The sequence below is a fragment of the Dendrobates tinctorius genome, unplaced genomic scaffold (assembly GCF_039654945.1).
Source record: "Dendrobates tinctorius isolate UK_male_01 unplaced genomic scaffold, ASM3965494v1 ptg000120l, whole genome shotgun sequence".
Classification (NCBI taxonomy): domain Eukaryota; kingdom Metazoa; phylum Chordata; class Amphibia; order Anura; family Dendrobatidae; genus Dendrobates; species Dendrobates tinctorius.
Window position 1 is genome coordinate 16,654,382 of NW_027361788.1, and position 14,637 is coordinate 16,669,018.

General features: G+C 43.4%; 1 protein-coding gene across 1 annotated transcript in view; it reads right to left on the reverse strand.

The window, feature by feature from the left end:
- Positions 1-8,964: 8,964 nt before the first annotated feature.
- Positions 8,965-14,637, reverse strand: part of LOC141101615 (5'-nucleotidase domain-containing protein 2-like) — a 34,856-nt gene continuing 29,183 nt past the window's right edge. Inside the window, exons 11-14 of the mRNA XM_073590789.1 lie at positions 13,382-13,468; positions 13,154-13,294; positions 12,468-12,532; positions 8,965-11,019 (exon numbers count right to left, since the gene is read on the reverse strand). Of these exons, the coding sequence (XP_073446890.1) occupies positions 10,758-11,019; positions 12,468-12,532; positions 13,154-13,294; positions 13,382-13,468 (555 nt within the window). The 3' untranslated portion in view covers positions 8,965-10,757. The remainder of the gene's footprint in view (positions 11,020-12,467; positions 12,533-13,153; positions 13,295-13,381; positions 13,469-14,637) is intronic.

Below are 14,637 nucleotides of genomic sequence, written 5' to 3' on the forward strand. Positions count from 1 at the left end.
ATGGCTGGTATTGCCTCTAGTATAGCCTCCCTGGGGACTCTTTGCTCTAGCTGATCCTCCAGGTTATTAATGCATATCTTAAGAGATCTAACCACACCAGTGGCTGTGAAGAGTGACCTAAGTGCTCCAGTCGAGGCCTCCCAGGCTGTTTTAAGACAATTATCTGTCTTTCTGTCAGAGGTTCTCTCAGGGAACCTAAATTCTCAAAGAGCAGGGAGGACTTTCTGGCAACCTTTGAGATCGGTACGTCAATCTTTGGAGCCCCATCCCAGGATGAGGATGTCTCTTCCTCAAAAGGGTACCTCCTTTTCAGGAAATTGATTATCTGGGACTTCCTCTCTGGTTTTTCCCATTCCCTTTTAATGAGTCCTTGGCACTGTTAGTTAATAGGGAAGGCTCTACGTTTTCCTTATAGCCAGCTGTCGAACATGAGTTCTATGGCCTTCGCATCTATCAGCCCCATGGTAGGCCAGACTGCTTTAATAAGCTTGTCCGTATTGTATCCTCCACTAGGAACGTATCTTTGTCATCTGAGCTACTTTCTCAGTAGCGAGATTTAACTGAGTCCTCCTCTGATCCCTATGGAGTCCTCCTGAGAGATCAATGAGGGGCTAGCCTATCCCTTGCTTTGCTATCCATATTCGTTGACTGCAAAGCCCTTCCTGATTTACAGACTTCTGACTGGATCAGGGATCTCAGGCTCTCAGCAAAGAGGGTGTCTCTTCCGCTACTGTTTTATCAATACAGGCCTGACACAACCTCTTATTCCTAAGGGACTTTTTTGCATAAAGAATATTCCTTATTCTTAGCTTTTGATTTACCCCTTTTTTAGGGACCTCCAATGCTCTACCCCACTAATGTATGTAAAAAGAGGGGAGAGAGGAGACAAGAGAGAAAGAGAACAGACATTATCGTGCTGGACTTTCTCAAAGCTCATTTTTCCACTCGGACGCTTTACAGAACGGGTACCGGATCTGGAGGCTGACTGGTCTGTTCACTTGTCTCCCATCGGGACTATGGACCCCTCCATTTTAATACCATGATGATCCGCCCGTACGCTGTCCGAGCGGCTCCCACTGTAGTTATGGTGCGTCTGGATCTTCTCATCTGAGCGAGACCGCCTCTCCTGCACCTCCTGGTGTGGCTGTAAGTGGTCTGGCGAAAGGCTCTCAAATTTAGAAGCTGCTTAGCTGTTGCTGTTCCTGATGAGAGCAGTCACAATCAACCTAGAATGGCTGGTGACTCATACCAGCACTTCTGACAGCAATACCCCATTGTTTTTTGTTTTTTTTTATCACCTTGTAGATCCTGCACCTGCCTGCCGCTTGCGCATGCGCTCTGCCACATCTGGTAATCAGTGCACGCCGCTTATGCCGGCTTTGAGGATCGTGCATGCGCGCACCCTGACTGCTTTTGGTGTGCGCATACTGCTATGTGGGCGCACCACGCGACCTAACTCCCGTGCGCGCTTTCAGCGTCCCTGCAGCTGCTCGAGCTCCCGGGTGTCATGGATTCTACTTCCGGAGTGCGCGCTCCCGGCCTGCAGATGACTGGCACTCGCCGCAAGTTCCCGGGAATACACGGAGATTTTCCTCTGCCCGGGCACCCATGTGTCTCACGGTCTGCATGGCCACCACACGTCAACAGGGAGGGAGCACAACAAGTGGCCTCCGTGGACTTCTATGGGGTATGTCGGCATCTGGGAGGGTACACCGAGGCTCTAACTTCACCCGGGCATTCGCCTCATGGGCTGTGGCCATGCACTCGCTCAAGGGGGCATAGGAATATATGACCCCTGAGGGAACTACCGGTACCTGGTGATGGGTGTAGCAGACCGGTGCCTGCCAGTAACCCCCCGACCCAGGCATCCTCTTCTTTTTTCCAGAATCTTCAAGAGGTTTCATCTTGAGGGTTCCCCATCGAGGACAGGAAACCAAACTGAAGCGGAGAGAGGAGCCGCCCCTTTTATCTTGAAGGTTTCCTGTCCTTGTTGGGCAGATCCCCTCTCTCGTGGTGCTGTCATGTATGATGGAAAAACAAAAGTTTAAAACAAAAACGTTTTGTAGTAGATTTTGTTAGAAAGAGTCCAAGTCCTGAGATTCACAGGTTGGGCTATCTAGTTATACGGTAAAATTGGTAGTGTCACCCACCTTTTTTCAGAACTGGTAGACTGGTTCCAATACCAAAGGGCATACGCAAGGAAGACAAGACTTGGCATTTAGCCCACATCCATAATTCTTGTGATATCCTGCCGATATAGACACGACAAGCTCTTCATAGACAAATCTCCTGATCCCCCATGCACATGCACACTCGTCTTGCTTGAGCATTGATCTATATGTATCTCACGAGCAAAAGGGGAGTAAGCTGCTATCAGACACCTCTGGCAACAGTTTATTCCCCCATATACATTAGATGAGTGACTGGACATGATGAAATCAGTGGGTCCTATCAAAATACATTTAATAAACATGGTCAGCATAACAGGACTCTAAAGGACACAAAAACAAAGACCACAAGGTGGAATGTATCACAGAAGAAGGCAATGACTCAACCTTGTTTGTTTTCATGTCCTTTGCTATTGGATGGAAAGAACACCTGCAAGACTCTCCCCTTAAAAAGGACCTGTAACTTACCCTAAATATGTATTTTTTTATTGTAGTTAATGCCACTGTTCTCCTGAATCCGGCGATGTTTTTCTTTTGTTTCTGTTCCTCTCCATTCCTGAGATATGGCCTCTATCTTACCTGGATATAAATCTAAAATTTTAGTCAAGTGGGTGTGATTCTGAACTCTTATCTGTGGGTGTATTTACGAGGACCACACCCACTTGTGTAAAAAGACTAGATTTTTTATATAGAGAAGAAAGGGCCATAACTCAGGAACAGAGAGCCAAAGAAACAAAAGAAAACGTCGAATTCAGGAGAACAGCGGCTTTTACACCAGATAAAAAAATACTCATAGTAATAAATGAATTGTCAGAAAGCAGGGTGAAAGAAAAGTGTCAGGAAGAAGTGTCAGAGTGGTGACTACTCCTACATAGGGCAGAACCGGGGCAATTTCTTGACTCTGGGATGTTATTTTTTTTGTAACTGTAACATATTTCTAGAACCCAATATATATTTTTCCGCAGTTATCATTCATTCATTCAATCAGTCATGCATTTATTCACATCACCATAATTGCTGACGGATCTTCCTTCATCTGTTTTCTGTCTTACCTGCACTGCGGTGGGATGGGGGGATTCATTCTCCACTGCTGGTCTCTGTATGGGACAAATTAAAGACTTTATGTGGAACATTAAAAAAAACAAAACTCAATGACAAAGTAGAAATATACAAGTCATTGGGCAGGATTGTGTACAACGTGGGCACCTCCCCTGCCTGTGATGGCACGTCTGTAGCCACGACGTTACAATAGCCATTCACCTACTACAGCGTCTACATCTAGGAAACTTCATCCAGATGTTTAATAATGGATTCGGAAGCTGAGATCTCCGGTTTCACTGCTGTGAATCAGCCATGTCTGTACAGAATCCAGCACATCCCTAAACCAAAGTTGTAGCAAAATCCAGACCGCAGCCACTTCAAGGGGACCTGTCACTTTCCGGGACAAAATGTTTTAATTTACCAGGTGTAAATGCCGCTGTTCTCCCGAATCAGACGATATGTTTCTTTTCTTCCAGCTCCTCTCCATTCCTGAGATATGGCCTTCTCTTCCATGTATATAAATCTAGTTTTGGTAGGCAAGTAGGTGTGGTCTGAAGATCTCTGAGGGTGTAGTCATGAGGCTCACGCCCTGTTGGCTATAAAGTCTAGATTTATATACAGGGAAGAGGAGGCCATATCTGAGGAACGGAAAGGAGCAGAAGGAAAAGTAAAACATTGCCGGTTTCAGGAGAACAGCGGCATTTATGTCAAGTACAAAATATATACTTATGTAAATTTTAGTTATGGAAAGTAACAGTCTGTTTGCCTCCTCCATCTGCTGTTCCGGTATTCTGGACAGTTTTCCCTCTTTCCAGGAGTCTAGTCAGAGTACTAGCAATGTAAGTATATTATCCCTGGTGGTCTAGTGGCCTGAATAATCCTCAGTGGTCCAATATCCTGTTGACCATTGAAGCTTTGGGTACTAAGAGTAACAACGTTTGCTTGTTCAATACAAGCAATTGTTCTTTTTTTAGCCATGTCGGGCTGGTAAGTGACTGTATCTTTCGTTCTGAGAACTTCCAGACATATATAAGTATGACTGATAATAGCAGATCATTTCTGAGACCTCCTATGATCTCAAAAAAACAAGAGAGTAGAAGTCCTGCTCTCTCCTGAGACTCTTGGTGGGCCCATAGACCTTCTACTTCGGCTGAGCCCTTCTGGCGTTTCATTCAGCAATTAGTGGTGGTCTGATCACCCCGACTTCCTCTTATCTAAACTTCTCAATGATGTGAATGGAACTGAGCTGCAGTACCAATAAAAACCCATAGTAAAGAGTGGCGCTATTTCTGAAAAAAAAAAAAAAACACACGTTTTTCTAATTATGAACAACTCCTTTAAAAAATGCAATTCTGCAATCTAGGGCCAGTCCTCTGGAAATCAAGAAGGTTGGTAAGAATCCTAGAGTGAGAGCTAGTCTTCAACTCCTCAATCCGCATAATATATGTTTCTGGATTAGAAACAACGCCACACCTGCTTATGGGTGGTATCTGGTATTGCAGCTCACATCCATTCAACTGCAATACCACACACAACCTGTGAACACAAGTGGCGCCATTTCTGGACTAATACAGCTTTTTTCTATTATTAATAATGTATCACGTTTTTACCTGCCATACATGCACAAATGGTACAACTTTACAAATATCTACTCCTTCTCTTATGCCTAGTATTAAGTCTAGCCCAAAATAACCTTGTTGCCTTACTACTGCCATCAAAGCCAACAACTCAAGCCCATTTTCCAATTTTTACCTAAAATATTATAACATCCTGGAAAATAAATTGACAAAAAAATAAAATTTAAGTAGAATAAACATAATTTTAGTCCTATTTTCTGAAAATGTAACAGTTTGACGGCCTTACATGGTCTTGGTGAGGTTTCTCTCCTCTGGGGTCTGTGACATCACCAGACGCTCCTAAGACCCTCCAGGTAGGACGCAGACTGTTAGGGAATGGTCCGTATGCCCGATCGCCGCAGATCCTGACCTACTCTCATTTCTGGCTTCTGTTTTCAGTGCCGATTAATTATTCAATAGCTACGATTGTTTCTAATCCATGGGAAACTCAGAAGTCACAGTCATTAAATCTCATTATTATAAGTCTCTCCCGAGGCAACATACCGCAGAAAGGCGTTATAGTCAAATATCGTGAATACCTGATTAGCACATTAATAAAAATTAATGTAATAAAATAAGCACCCTATGGTTAAATGTCAGGTTATTTACTATGAAATGTAGCAGTTTCCATTTTTAGATCAATATTTGTATCAAAATATCTTAGATTTGCTTACAAAACATTGTTTTATCAAGTTTCCTGCTACTTTAAATAGATGAAGTACTGAGAAAGGAACACTAGATGGCAGCATACACCATCATTTACCCATTCACTCAGAAGTCAGGATCCAGTGACTAGTGATGTGGGCCAGTCAGAGCCATTAAAGGCCAGATCAGGGCCGGCTCCAGGTATGTGTGGGCCCTTTAGAGATTTTTCCTTCTTGAAAAGCTCTAATGTTTTTAGTTTTTGCATCAGTAATGTTGTATGAGAGTTTCCCTTCTTTGCAGTAGGAGCTGTAGGTTTTATCAATATCAGATAATGTAACCACAGTGGCGCTCAGGTATGTGTGAACTCCAGCAGCATAAGTAATAGAAACCAGTCACCACAGGTGTCAAAGATAAAAATCAAATATTAAATTAGAATGGTAATTAAAATCGTCATAAAGATCCCATCTTTATGATGATTTTAATTGCCATTCTAATTTAATATTTACTCTAATTGTCTGGAACTGGTCTATTTGTTTTTATAACCATACAACCTGATTTCCCCCCCCCCCCCCCCCCAATATCAATTTCCAGCTTTTTGGTGTTTTTTTTTTTTTAGGAGGTGAAGTGACCAAAAAACGATTCTGCCATTTTAATTTTTTAAAATATTAAAGTATTTGCACACTGCCAGACATTAAAATCTAAAAAAAAAAATAAATTAACATTCTTGGAAAAGTATGATAACCTCAACATACACGTTTGGGCAGTGCAAACCAGGCATTTGCCTAGGACTCACTCCTAGAACCAGTGGCATACAGCTAATAGAGGCAGATCACACGGCTGCTATGGGGCCTGAGTTGGGGTCCCAATACCAGCTCCAGGCCATCCCCCTCGTGCCTAGCATTGCACATTAAACTGCCTTGGCAACCTAGACGCATATATAATTGAAAGCAGTAACGGAGGAGCATCAGGTGATGCTCCCTCTCCCATCACGAGCCCTCTGCGTCTGACGTCTTGATGTCACTTCATCACACTGGGCTGAGGAAGGCGCTGCAGAGACCAGCAAGGAAAGGTTTTTTTTTTTGGTTTTTTTAAATCAGTGAATGCGTGGTGGCCATAATACTGCTGAACTATGGGGGTTACATTATACTGTATGGAGGACTATGGGGAGTGCATTATATTGTATGGAGGACTATGGGAAGTGCATTATATTGTATGGAGGACTATGGGGAGTGCATTATATTGTATGGAGGACTATGGGAAGTGCATTATATTGTATGGAGGACTATGGGAAGTGCATTATATTGTATGGAGGACTATGGGGAGTGCATTATATTGTATGGAGGACTATGGGAAGTGCATTATATTGTATGGAGGACTATGGGGAGTGCATTATATTGTATGGAGGACTATGGGGAGTGCATTATATTGTATGGAGGACTATGGGGAGTGCATTATATTGTATGGAGGACTATGGGGAGTGCATTATATTGTATGGAGGACTATGGGAAGTGCATTATATTGTATGGAGGACTATGGGAAGTGCATTATACTACATGGATGACTATGGGGAGTGTATTATACTACTTGGAGGACTATGGGGAGTGCAATATACTACATGGAGGACTAAGGGATGTGCATTATACTGTGTGGATGACTATGGGGAGAATTATACTAATTGAGAAAAATGCTGCCTATTCATTGAGTGATTGTTTATGCCGCAACAGAAATCACTGTTCTCAGCAGCACATCGCCCAGTGTAACCTACAGATATGCTGCTGATAACCTGATACTATACAGGGACAGACTGGTCTACTAGTGATAGTTCTGTCTCCATCATTCTTCCTCAGCCAGTGGAAAGGTCAGGAAACAAGCGAACGACTTCAGTATTGTCGCTCACACTCGTTTAAACGGCCTTAACTCAGCGCATGTAAATACAACAGAAATGTTTCTGTGATGGTGCAATATGTGAGCATTTGGGGCCCCACCTTGTTTTAAAAACAGTCCTGTGTGTCAATTGTACATACTTGCGGACTTATGGAACGACATATTTGGGAAAGGCTTATGACGGGAGCGGAGAGCCTATCTCCTTACATACATATACCTTTGGAACCTGTTCTGCATACAAAAAAAAGTAATCAATATATAGCACACATCAGACCGCCTAAGCAAATACAGCCCAGACCTCTGATAATAAACACCCCCCATAATAAACAGACCTCAAACCTAAGAGGAACAAACTGCCCTCATGAAAAGTTTGGGAATACTTTAAGGCCAATAATGCCAGTCACTCATTCCAGGCCCGGGTCACAGTTTATTAAGTCAGTGGCTACAAACAAGACACATCCATCAAGTCCGACTATTCTGCACAGGGCAGAAAACACTATGAAGGGCTTTTGTTATCAGCCTTAAAATGTCGTGACCTCCACCACCAGTAAGTATACAGATCATAGCCAGCCTTAAAGGGATGTTCCACTTTTTATCACTTAATGATTGATTATTATTGTGGAATGTGACTAATGGGACCCTTATTCATCACCAGATCTTGGGGTCTTGTCAAAAGCCACCTATAACTGCAGAGTCCAGACCGCCTCTGGTATTAACATCAGCACAAAACACTGCGCACCCACTGGGAGCTTCATGGAAGAGCAGCTGCATGCAGCCGTACATCACCAAGCACGATGCAGAACATCAGATGGAGTAGTGTAAAGCCACCACCACTGGACTCTGGAGGAGACGTGTTCTGTGCAGTGACGGATCACACTTCTCTACGCGGCATCTGATGTAGGAGTCTGGGTTAATAATAAGTCTTTATTTAGCGCTACATATTCCGCAGCGCTTTACACATTATCATCACTGTCCCAGATGGGGCTCAATCTAAATTCCCTATCAGTATGTCTTTGGAATGTGGGAGGAAACCCACACAAACACAGGTAGAACATACAAACTCCTTGCAGATGTTGTCCTTGGTGAAGGAGAACATTTGAATGTTCAGAAACCCTGTAATGGCCATCTTGGACTAAAAAATAAAAAAATTGCACAATTGTTTAATGACTCGTGAACCAGGTACATGTGTGACAGAACAGATCTCTGTGCCAACCTAGGGGTGAAATGTGAACTTTCAGACAAAACAGAAAAATTCCACCGTGCACCTGAAGTGTCACAACCCACAATGGAGCCAGTACACCTGGACCATCACTTGTGTAGGGTTGTATGGAGATCCTAGTTCTCTTTAGCAACGGTAATATGTAACTGGCCATGTGGTCTTCAAGCTCGTAGGCTCAATGGTTTCTGGGCAGGAGTAAGTGATCTACATGCGTGCCATATTAGCCAACACTAGTTCCCAGGCAGCAAGTTTCTGTTACCTACAGCTCAATAATAGCCCCTAGAAATATGAGGCCCCAATCTGTCTAAATCGGTGCCAGCTGTATAATCTACTCAAAACAGTCCACAATCCCTTTTACCACCTGCAATGAAAGAGAGTATACACATACACACACAGACAGCAAGTGTTTAATTTTTCTACAGCACCCCCAAAGGGAAAGTGAGGTATGACACATTCATTAAATTCAACAAGCTATATACATGCATCAGAGGTTGAGGCTGTGGCCTCCATTCAGGACCCTCATTTATTAGCCAGACCACTTGTTTTAGTTTCAGGATTCCCACCTCGGAATCAACATGTTGTTCTGCTGAACAGTAAGAAATGGAAAGTTACATTTATGGCTCTGCTTTTCTCCAAATCCTGGGAGGACGGGCACCTTTAACCCGACCGCACAAACACCAGCCAGAAACATTCTGTTCCCGCGGCTTCTATCAGATCTCATTACCGACCAGGATTGTGTTTAGCTGCAACTCTCCCAAGAACTGTCTGATACAGAAGACACAGAAGTCAGTTTGCTGAAAGTTTGATGTTTCCTGTTGCACAAAAAAAAAAAAAAAAAAAAAAAAAGTTCTCTGAAGAGAGCACCACTCTTGTACAGTTCATATCGGTACTACAGTTTGATCATGTAAAGTAAGGCAGAGCTGCAATACTAAATCTGGCCTATGGATAAGAGTGGCACTGTTTAAGACTTGTTCTATCCCATCTAACAGCAAGAACAGACTAGATCACATTCATTACTAAGGGTCGGGTTGTGGGACGAGCATGGACCCCGGGCCCAAACTAGAGTCTGCTATATGCCTATGAGGCATTTGAGTTCCAGTCAGGCGACAGTGACCAGACCAGATGCCTGAATACAGCCCAACATTCCCTGGCTATTTCTGAGGACAACTGCCTTAACCTGTATTCCCACCCAAAATGATAAAAAAAAAAAAAATTTACCTCTGTAAATATAAACTCTGTAATGTCCCACAGGCAAAACATCAATTCATACATTTTTCTATATGGTGAAACTTGAGCTTTGCAATGGGAGATAAACAGTGCCACCCTCATCTACTGGCCATGCCTGGTATTGTAGCCGTGCCCCCACTTACTATATTGAAGCACAGATCACTTTAAGATTTTGGTCTTTGGAAAGATGTGCTGAAGGAACTCCCCTCCATAGTTGTCAAATACTATATTGAATAACTCATTTAGAGATTGCTTTATTATAAGAAATTTTATTAAGAATTATTTTTACCCTTTAAGAATAAAAAAAAAAAAAAAATTGTGCGTTTTTCCAACTTTTAAAAGTTTATGACATTTCATGAAAAGCGAACAAGTCACTTGATCCTTACTGATCTCTTTAATGACTCCCAGGGGATTTTCACATTCTCTTTATACACCACCTCTAATGTGGCAGAAACTGATCAGCATTTGGCAGTCATTAGGAATGGATGGAGAGGCTCGGAGAGGGTGGCAAAGAGCAAAAGCCGATGCCGATGACAGGCAGCAGATTCCTAAAACTTTCACACTTCAGTATGAACATGTGCGGCGATTCAGCCTCCTGTGAGCTCAAAGTTTCGGGACGGCTGTGTTTAATCCAGATAGTCTGCATCCCCGGGAAAGGTGATGCAGACTAATACACTGTGGGACAATGTATTCCAGTAAGGAAACGAGAGGGGTCAAAGGAGGGGTGTTTTTTTCCCCCAATGCTGCATTAGATCCGTGATCAGATTCTAAACAAGATTACGATTGAGGAGCGAAGATTCTGTTGGGACAGGAGGAACGAATCCTTATGAAGTTTTTGTACACCCAGTTACCCATCTTAGTCAAACACAGAGAAAAATCCATTTTCCCAAAAAGGTCAGAGCCATTAAGTTCAATTACTAGTCCGGAGATCCAGACCCGGGCCAGGCCACGCTGTGTCTAGCGGATGTGAGCCATCTCCTCCAAGAAGGGAGTCTTCATGCAGCCCGTGCACAACTGGTCCATCCAAAGAGGCGCCTCGTGTTGCAACGGGGTGCGACGAGGGAAGAAGGTATAGTTCAGGTCGTAGTTGAGGAGGCAGCTGATGGATGCCATATACACGTCAGAGAAACGGCAGAGGCGGCGAGAGAAGTATGTGGGGTTGTGGCAGGTGCGGAAGATGCTGCCAAACTGGGGGTTAAATAGGTTCTTGGTCACAGCTCTGGAAGTAAAGAAAAAGCACAAAATAGGTCATCTATTGCTCACTGTTGTCAGCCACTCCAAATTTGTGAGAAGCAGATATTAGCAGCTCCACGGAGTTTAGCTTTAGTGGCCCTTTGATAACGCTGGTGATGCATCTGAGTACAACCTGTTCTACGCCTCAATGGTGTGACCCTAAGGTGGTGTCCCATCAGAGGACATTGATAACATGCTCTGTAATTGCTCTTCTTTTTTTGGGAGTGCGATATAAGTTAGAGAGCTTCACATTTGTTACCAAATGTCTATTCCCATGTAAAGGGGCCCTGCTCTAGAGATGCGAATCCCAGCTGTGAGACATTTTTTAGATTCTATAAAATTTTGGAGATCTGAACAACTCTAAAAACAGGACCTAGCACTTGCTCCAAAAAAATAAAAAAAGATAAATAAATTGGAGTTTAATGCAGTGGGAAAAAAAACCCGAGAGTTTCCTAGTTTCTGCCACTGTTTTCAGTTTGGCGCTGCCTTGCTCCATTACCTTTGTTTCTTCTAGAGCGCAGTGTGAAATCTCTGCTTGTAGTGCAACTGGGTGAGGATTTTTTTGCTTCTTAAGGTTGTGCGCCAGTCAGAACTCAGCAACATAGACTGTTAGATGCTGCTGATCACATCTCAGCTGTTCTAAGAGGGAGAGGTAAAAGCACACCCACCCCCTCCCAAAGACAAAGATGACTGTAGAAAATTTCACATACTGCACTCCAGAAGAAACCAGTGACAATATCTCTGCAATGGAGCAACACAGCAAAAAGAAAAAAAAAAAAAAAAAAAGTGGCAAAATCAGGGAAGCCGAGAGAGTTTTTATATGACATTTAATAAGCAAGAACAATTCTGAGTTTAGAGAGGACCTGTCACTTACTGGCAGTGTTTTGTTTTTTTTTTTTTTTTATAAAAGGTATTATCTTGTAAAATTTTAACTGTATGGTAGGTGCAGGATCCACATCCATCTCAAAAATGCCTTCAGTGGTGAGCTGGTTGAAGTTTCCATACAAATAACAGAGGTACGCATCAGGGCCCAGTTTCAGATTAAGGCTGGTCTCACTTGTGAGAATGCATCTACAATATATTCATGGCCTATACCATAAATGGAGAAGATGAGAATGCCCCTTTAACCATGCCTAGAAGACTTGTAGCTCTGGACTGGAGGAGAATGGGATTCAGGAATATACTGTACATAGTTAGGTATTCCTATGCAGTATATGCAGGTCCCACAAAGAGCCCAGCTTGAGATGGTGGCACCTTTCAGGACCTGGAATTTCCAGCCATCTTGCCTCTAAAGACAGCACATGCGGGGCCCCTGTCCCAGAGACAGATGTAGGACCCGTATCAATTTCACACACCAGCAAATGCCTATAATGATAAAGATGACTCACTAGAGTCCAGAGCGCAAGATTTGTAGGTCAGAATAGTAATCAGTACCTGAGCTCCTGCCGCTCTTTCATCCAGTCTTGAAGAATCTGCTGAGACACAGGGTCCCGGAAATTCTGGGAAAGCGAATAAATAAAAATGTAAAGCTGGTGTTCATACGGCAAAAAACATTGACCGGGCTTAAATTAGATTATGGGATTTTATGGCCAAAAGTAACGAGAACAGAGTGAGGAGCAGAAGACAATAAGGAGGAGACTGGTCTTCAAAGCCAAGACCGAAGCAGCTGTCCAGTCACTGTGCGGTCATGTGTGAAATGGACGAAGGTAAAAGACTTCTGCAACCTAAACCTGACATAAGATGAAGCTCTACACTTTTGCGAATTTTTAAAAAGACAATGCTTTGTGATAGATGAAAAATTACAAGTAGAGGGCATTGCCAGCTCATCAGGGCATCACAAAAAAAGGGCAGCAAGTCTACCAAGAGTAGATTTCCTTCTACCAACCCTGTTTAGTAGACTAGTCACTCAACCAAGTGATGGCATTTTTCATTGTAAATAAAATGCATCTGTTGCCTATATACCCCATTCCCACTCACAACAAAGACCTGCCCCCCCCTTGGGGTACAGCCAATGTTGAAGTTATAGTTTGTGTATCCACTTTAAAATAACCTAGTTTTCAGCGGCAGAGTGGGCGCTCGATAACCAATAGGGAGGTCTGTTATTTACGGTCATAGCTTACCTGCATGCGCTCAAGCAGTCCAGTAAGCGCCTGCATCCAAGTCAAGGACTGCGAGTATTGTTCTGTATTGACAATCTTGGTTTCGGTCTCCAACTCCGGCACAATCGCTCCCGTCCTCCATCCATGACGTAGCATCAGATCCTGCACAAGAACAATGATCAGAGGGGTTAGCTAAAAAGTCATGGAGTATTCTAGTTACAGGCCCATAAGGAATAACAGGTCACTTACGGCCAGATCGCTATATAGGTGGTCACCGAAATACAGCACTTTGGACCCTCGCCAGCCGGTCAGTCGAAGGAAGTCGAACAAGTTACCCTGGGATGAGGAAGAGAAAATGTATGAGAACAAAAAGATAGACAACGATCTTGACACATGCATCAAACCCAGATTAGATGGCATTTAGGCTAGATCTAGAGCTGTCAATCACACTGGACACACCCATGAGGAGCTGCTCTGCATTGTAAGCCATCAGGACACCACTGCGGTACCGTTACAATAAATCACATTATTCCTCCGCATTTAAAAATCACAAGTGAAGCCCAGAAAGTTTACTGCAGCTTCACTGCCAGACTGAATGCTTGGCACCGGCCCCACTGTGTACAAATAACGGAGCGAGGAGCACTTCCTATGAGATTGCATCCTCTTGACTATTGAACAAGACGTTCATTGAAGAGTTTCCTTCCTGCACTTTGTAATTGATGCACAAGATCTTTCAAGTCAGTCCAGTTCTGTAGCCAGGATGCGGTGTACTTCCAATGCTGGGAATATAAGGAGGAGAGGGGGGAACCGGGAGGTAAGGGGGAAGGAAAAAATAAAATTCTATTTAGGTGGGGGAATCTACCAAGTATGCCAAGATTTATAGACACTTCTACATGGACAGTGTCTTCTCCACTGCATCAATAGATCCATGAATGCCATCCATCCCCCCGGTCCGGTTTGTGGGTATGAATAGATGTCAGCAGCTCGGCTACTGCATGCATGTAAAACCGACACAAGTGTATGGTGGTCCAGTGATGTCCCCACTAACTAACCCGGGCTGCTCTTACAATGCAGCAGCCAATACAGGTCAACACCTAGAACCTCACAACACTGGGGGCTTTGCCATTTACTAACATATTGAAAACTTCTGACTTCAAAAATAATATAACATGTAACAAAGCTTGCTGTCGTCAGATCTTTCCAGATTGTCTTTGGACGGCTTGAGAAGACAGACCCCAGGAAATAAATTGCTTAATCTTAAACACTTTCCTGGCCATAATCTTTAATTTCAGTGCGAGAAATAAGTTTAAAAAAAAAAAAAAAAGTGGCAATGGTAAATCCAACAGACATGAGGGTGAAAAGACTGGCAAATACACACTCAGAAGTGACATGACAGTCGGAGGGTACGCTAAAAAATGTCAGAGTTCTGCAAATACATGGAGAGAGAACTCCACCCCGAGCTGCAAGATAACATCAACCATGGCAGCAAAACAAGGGGTCAGCTC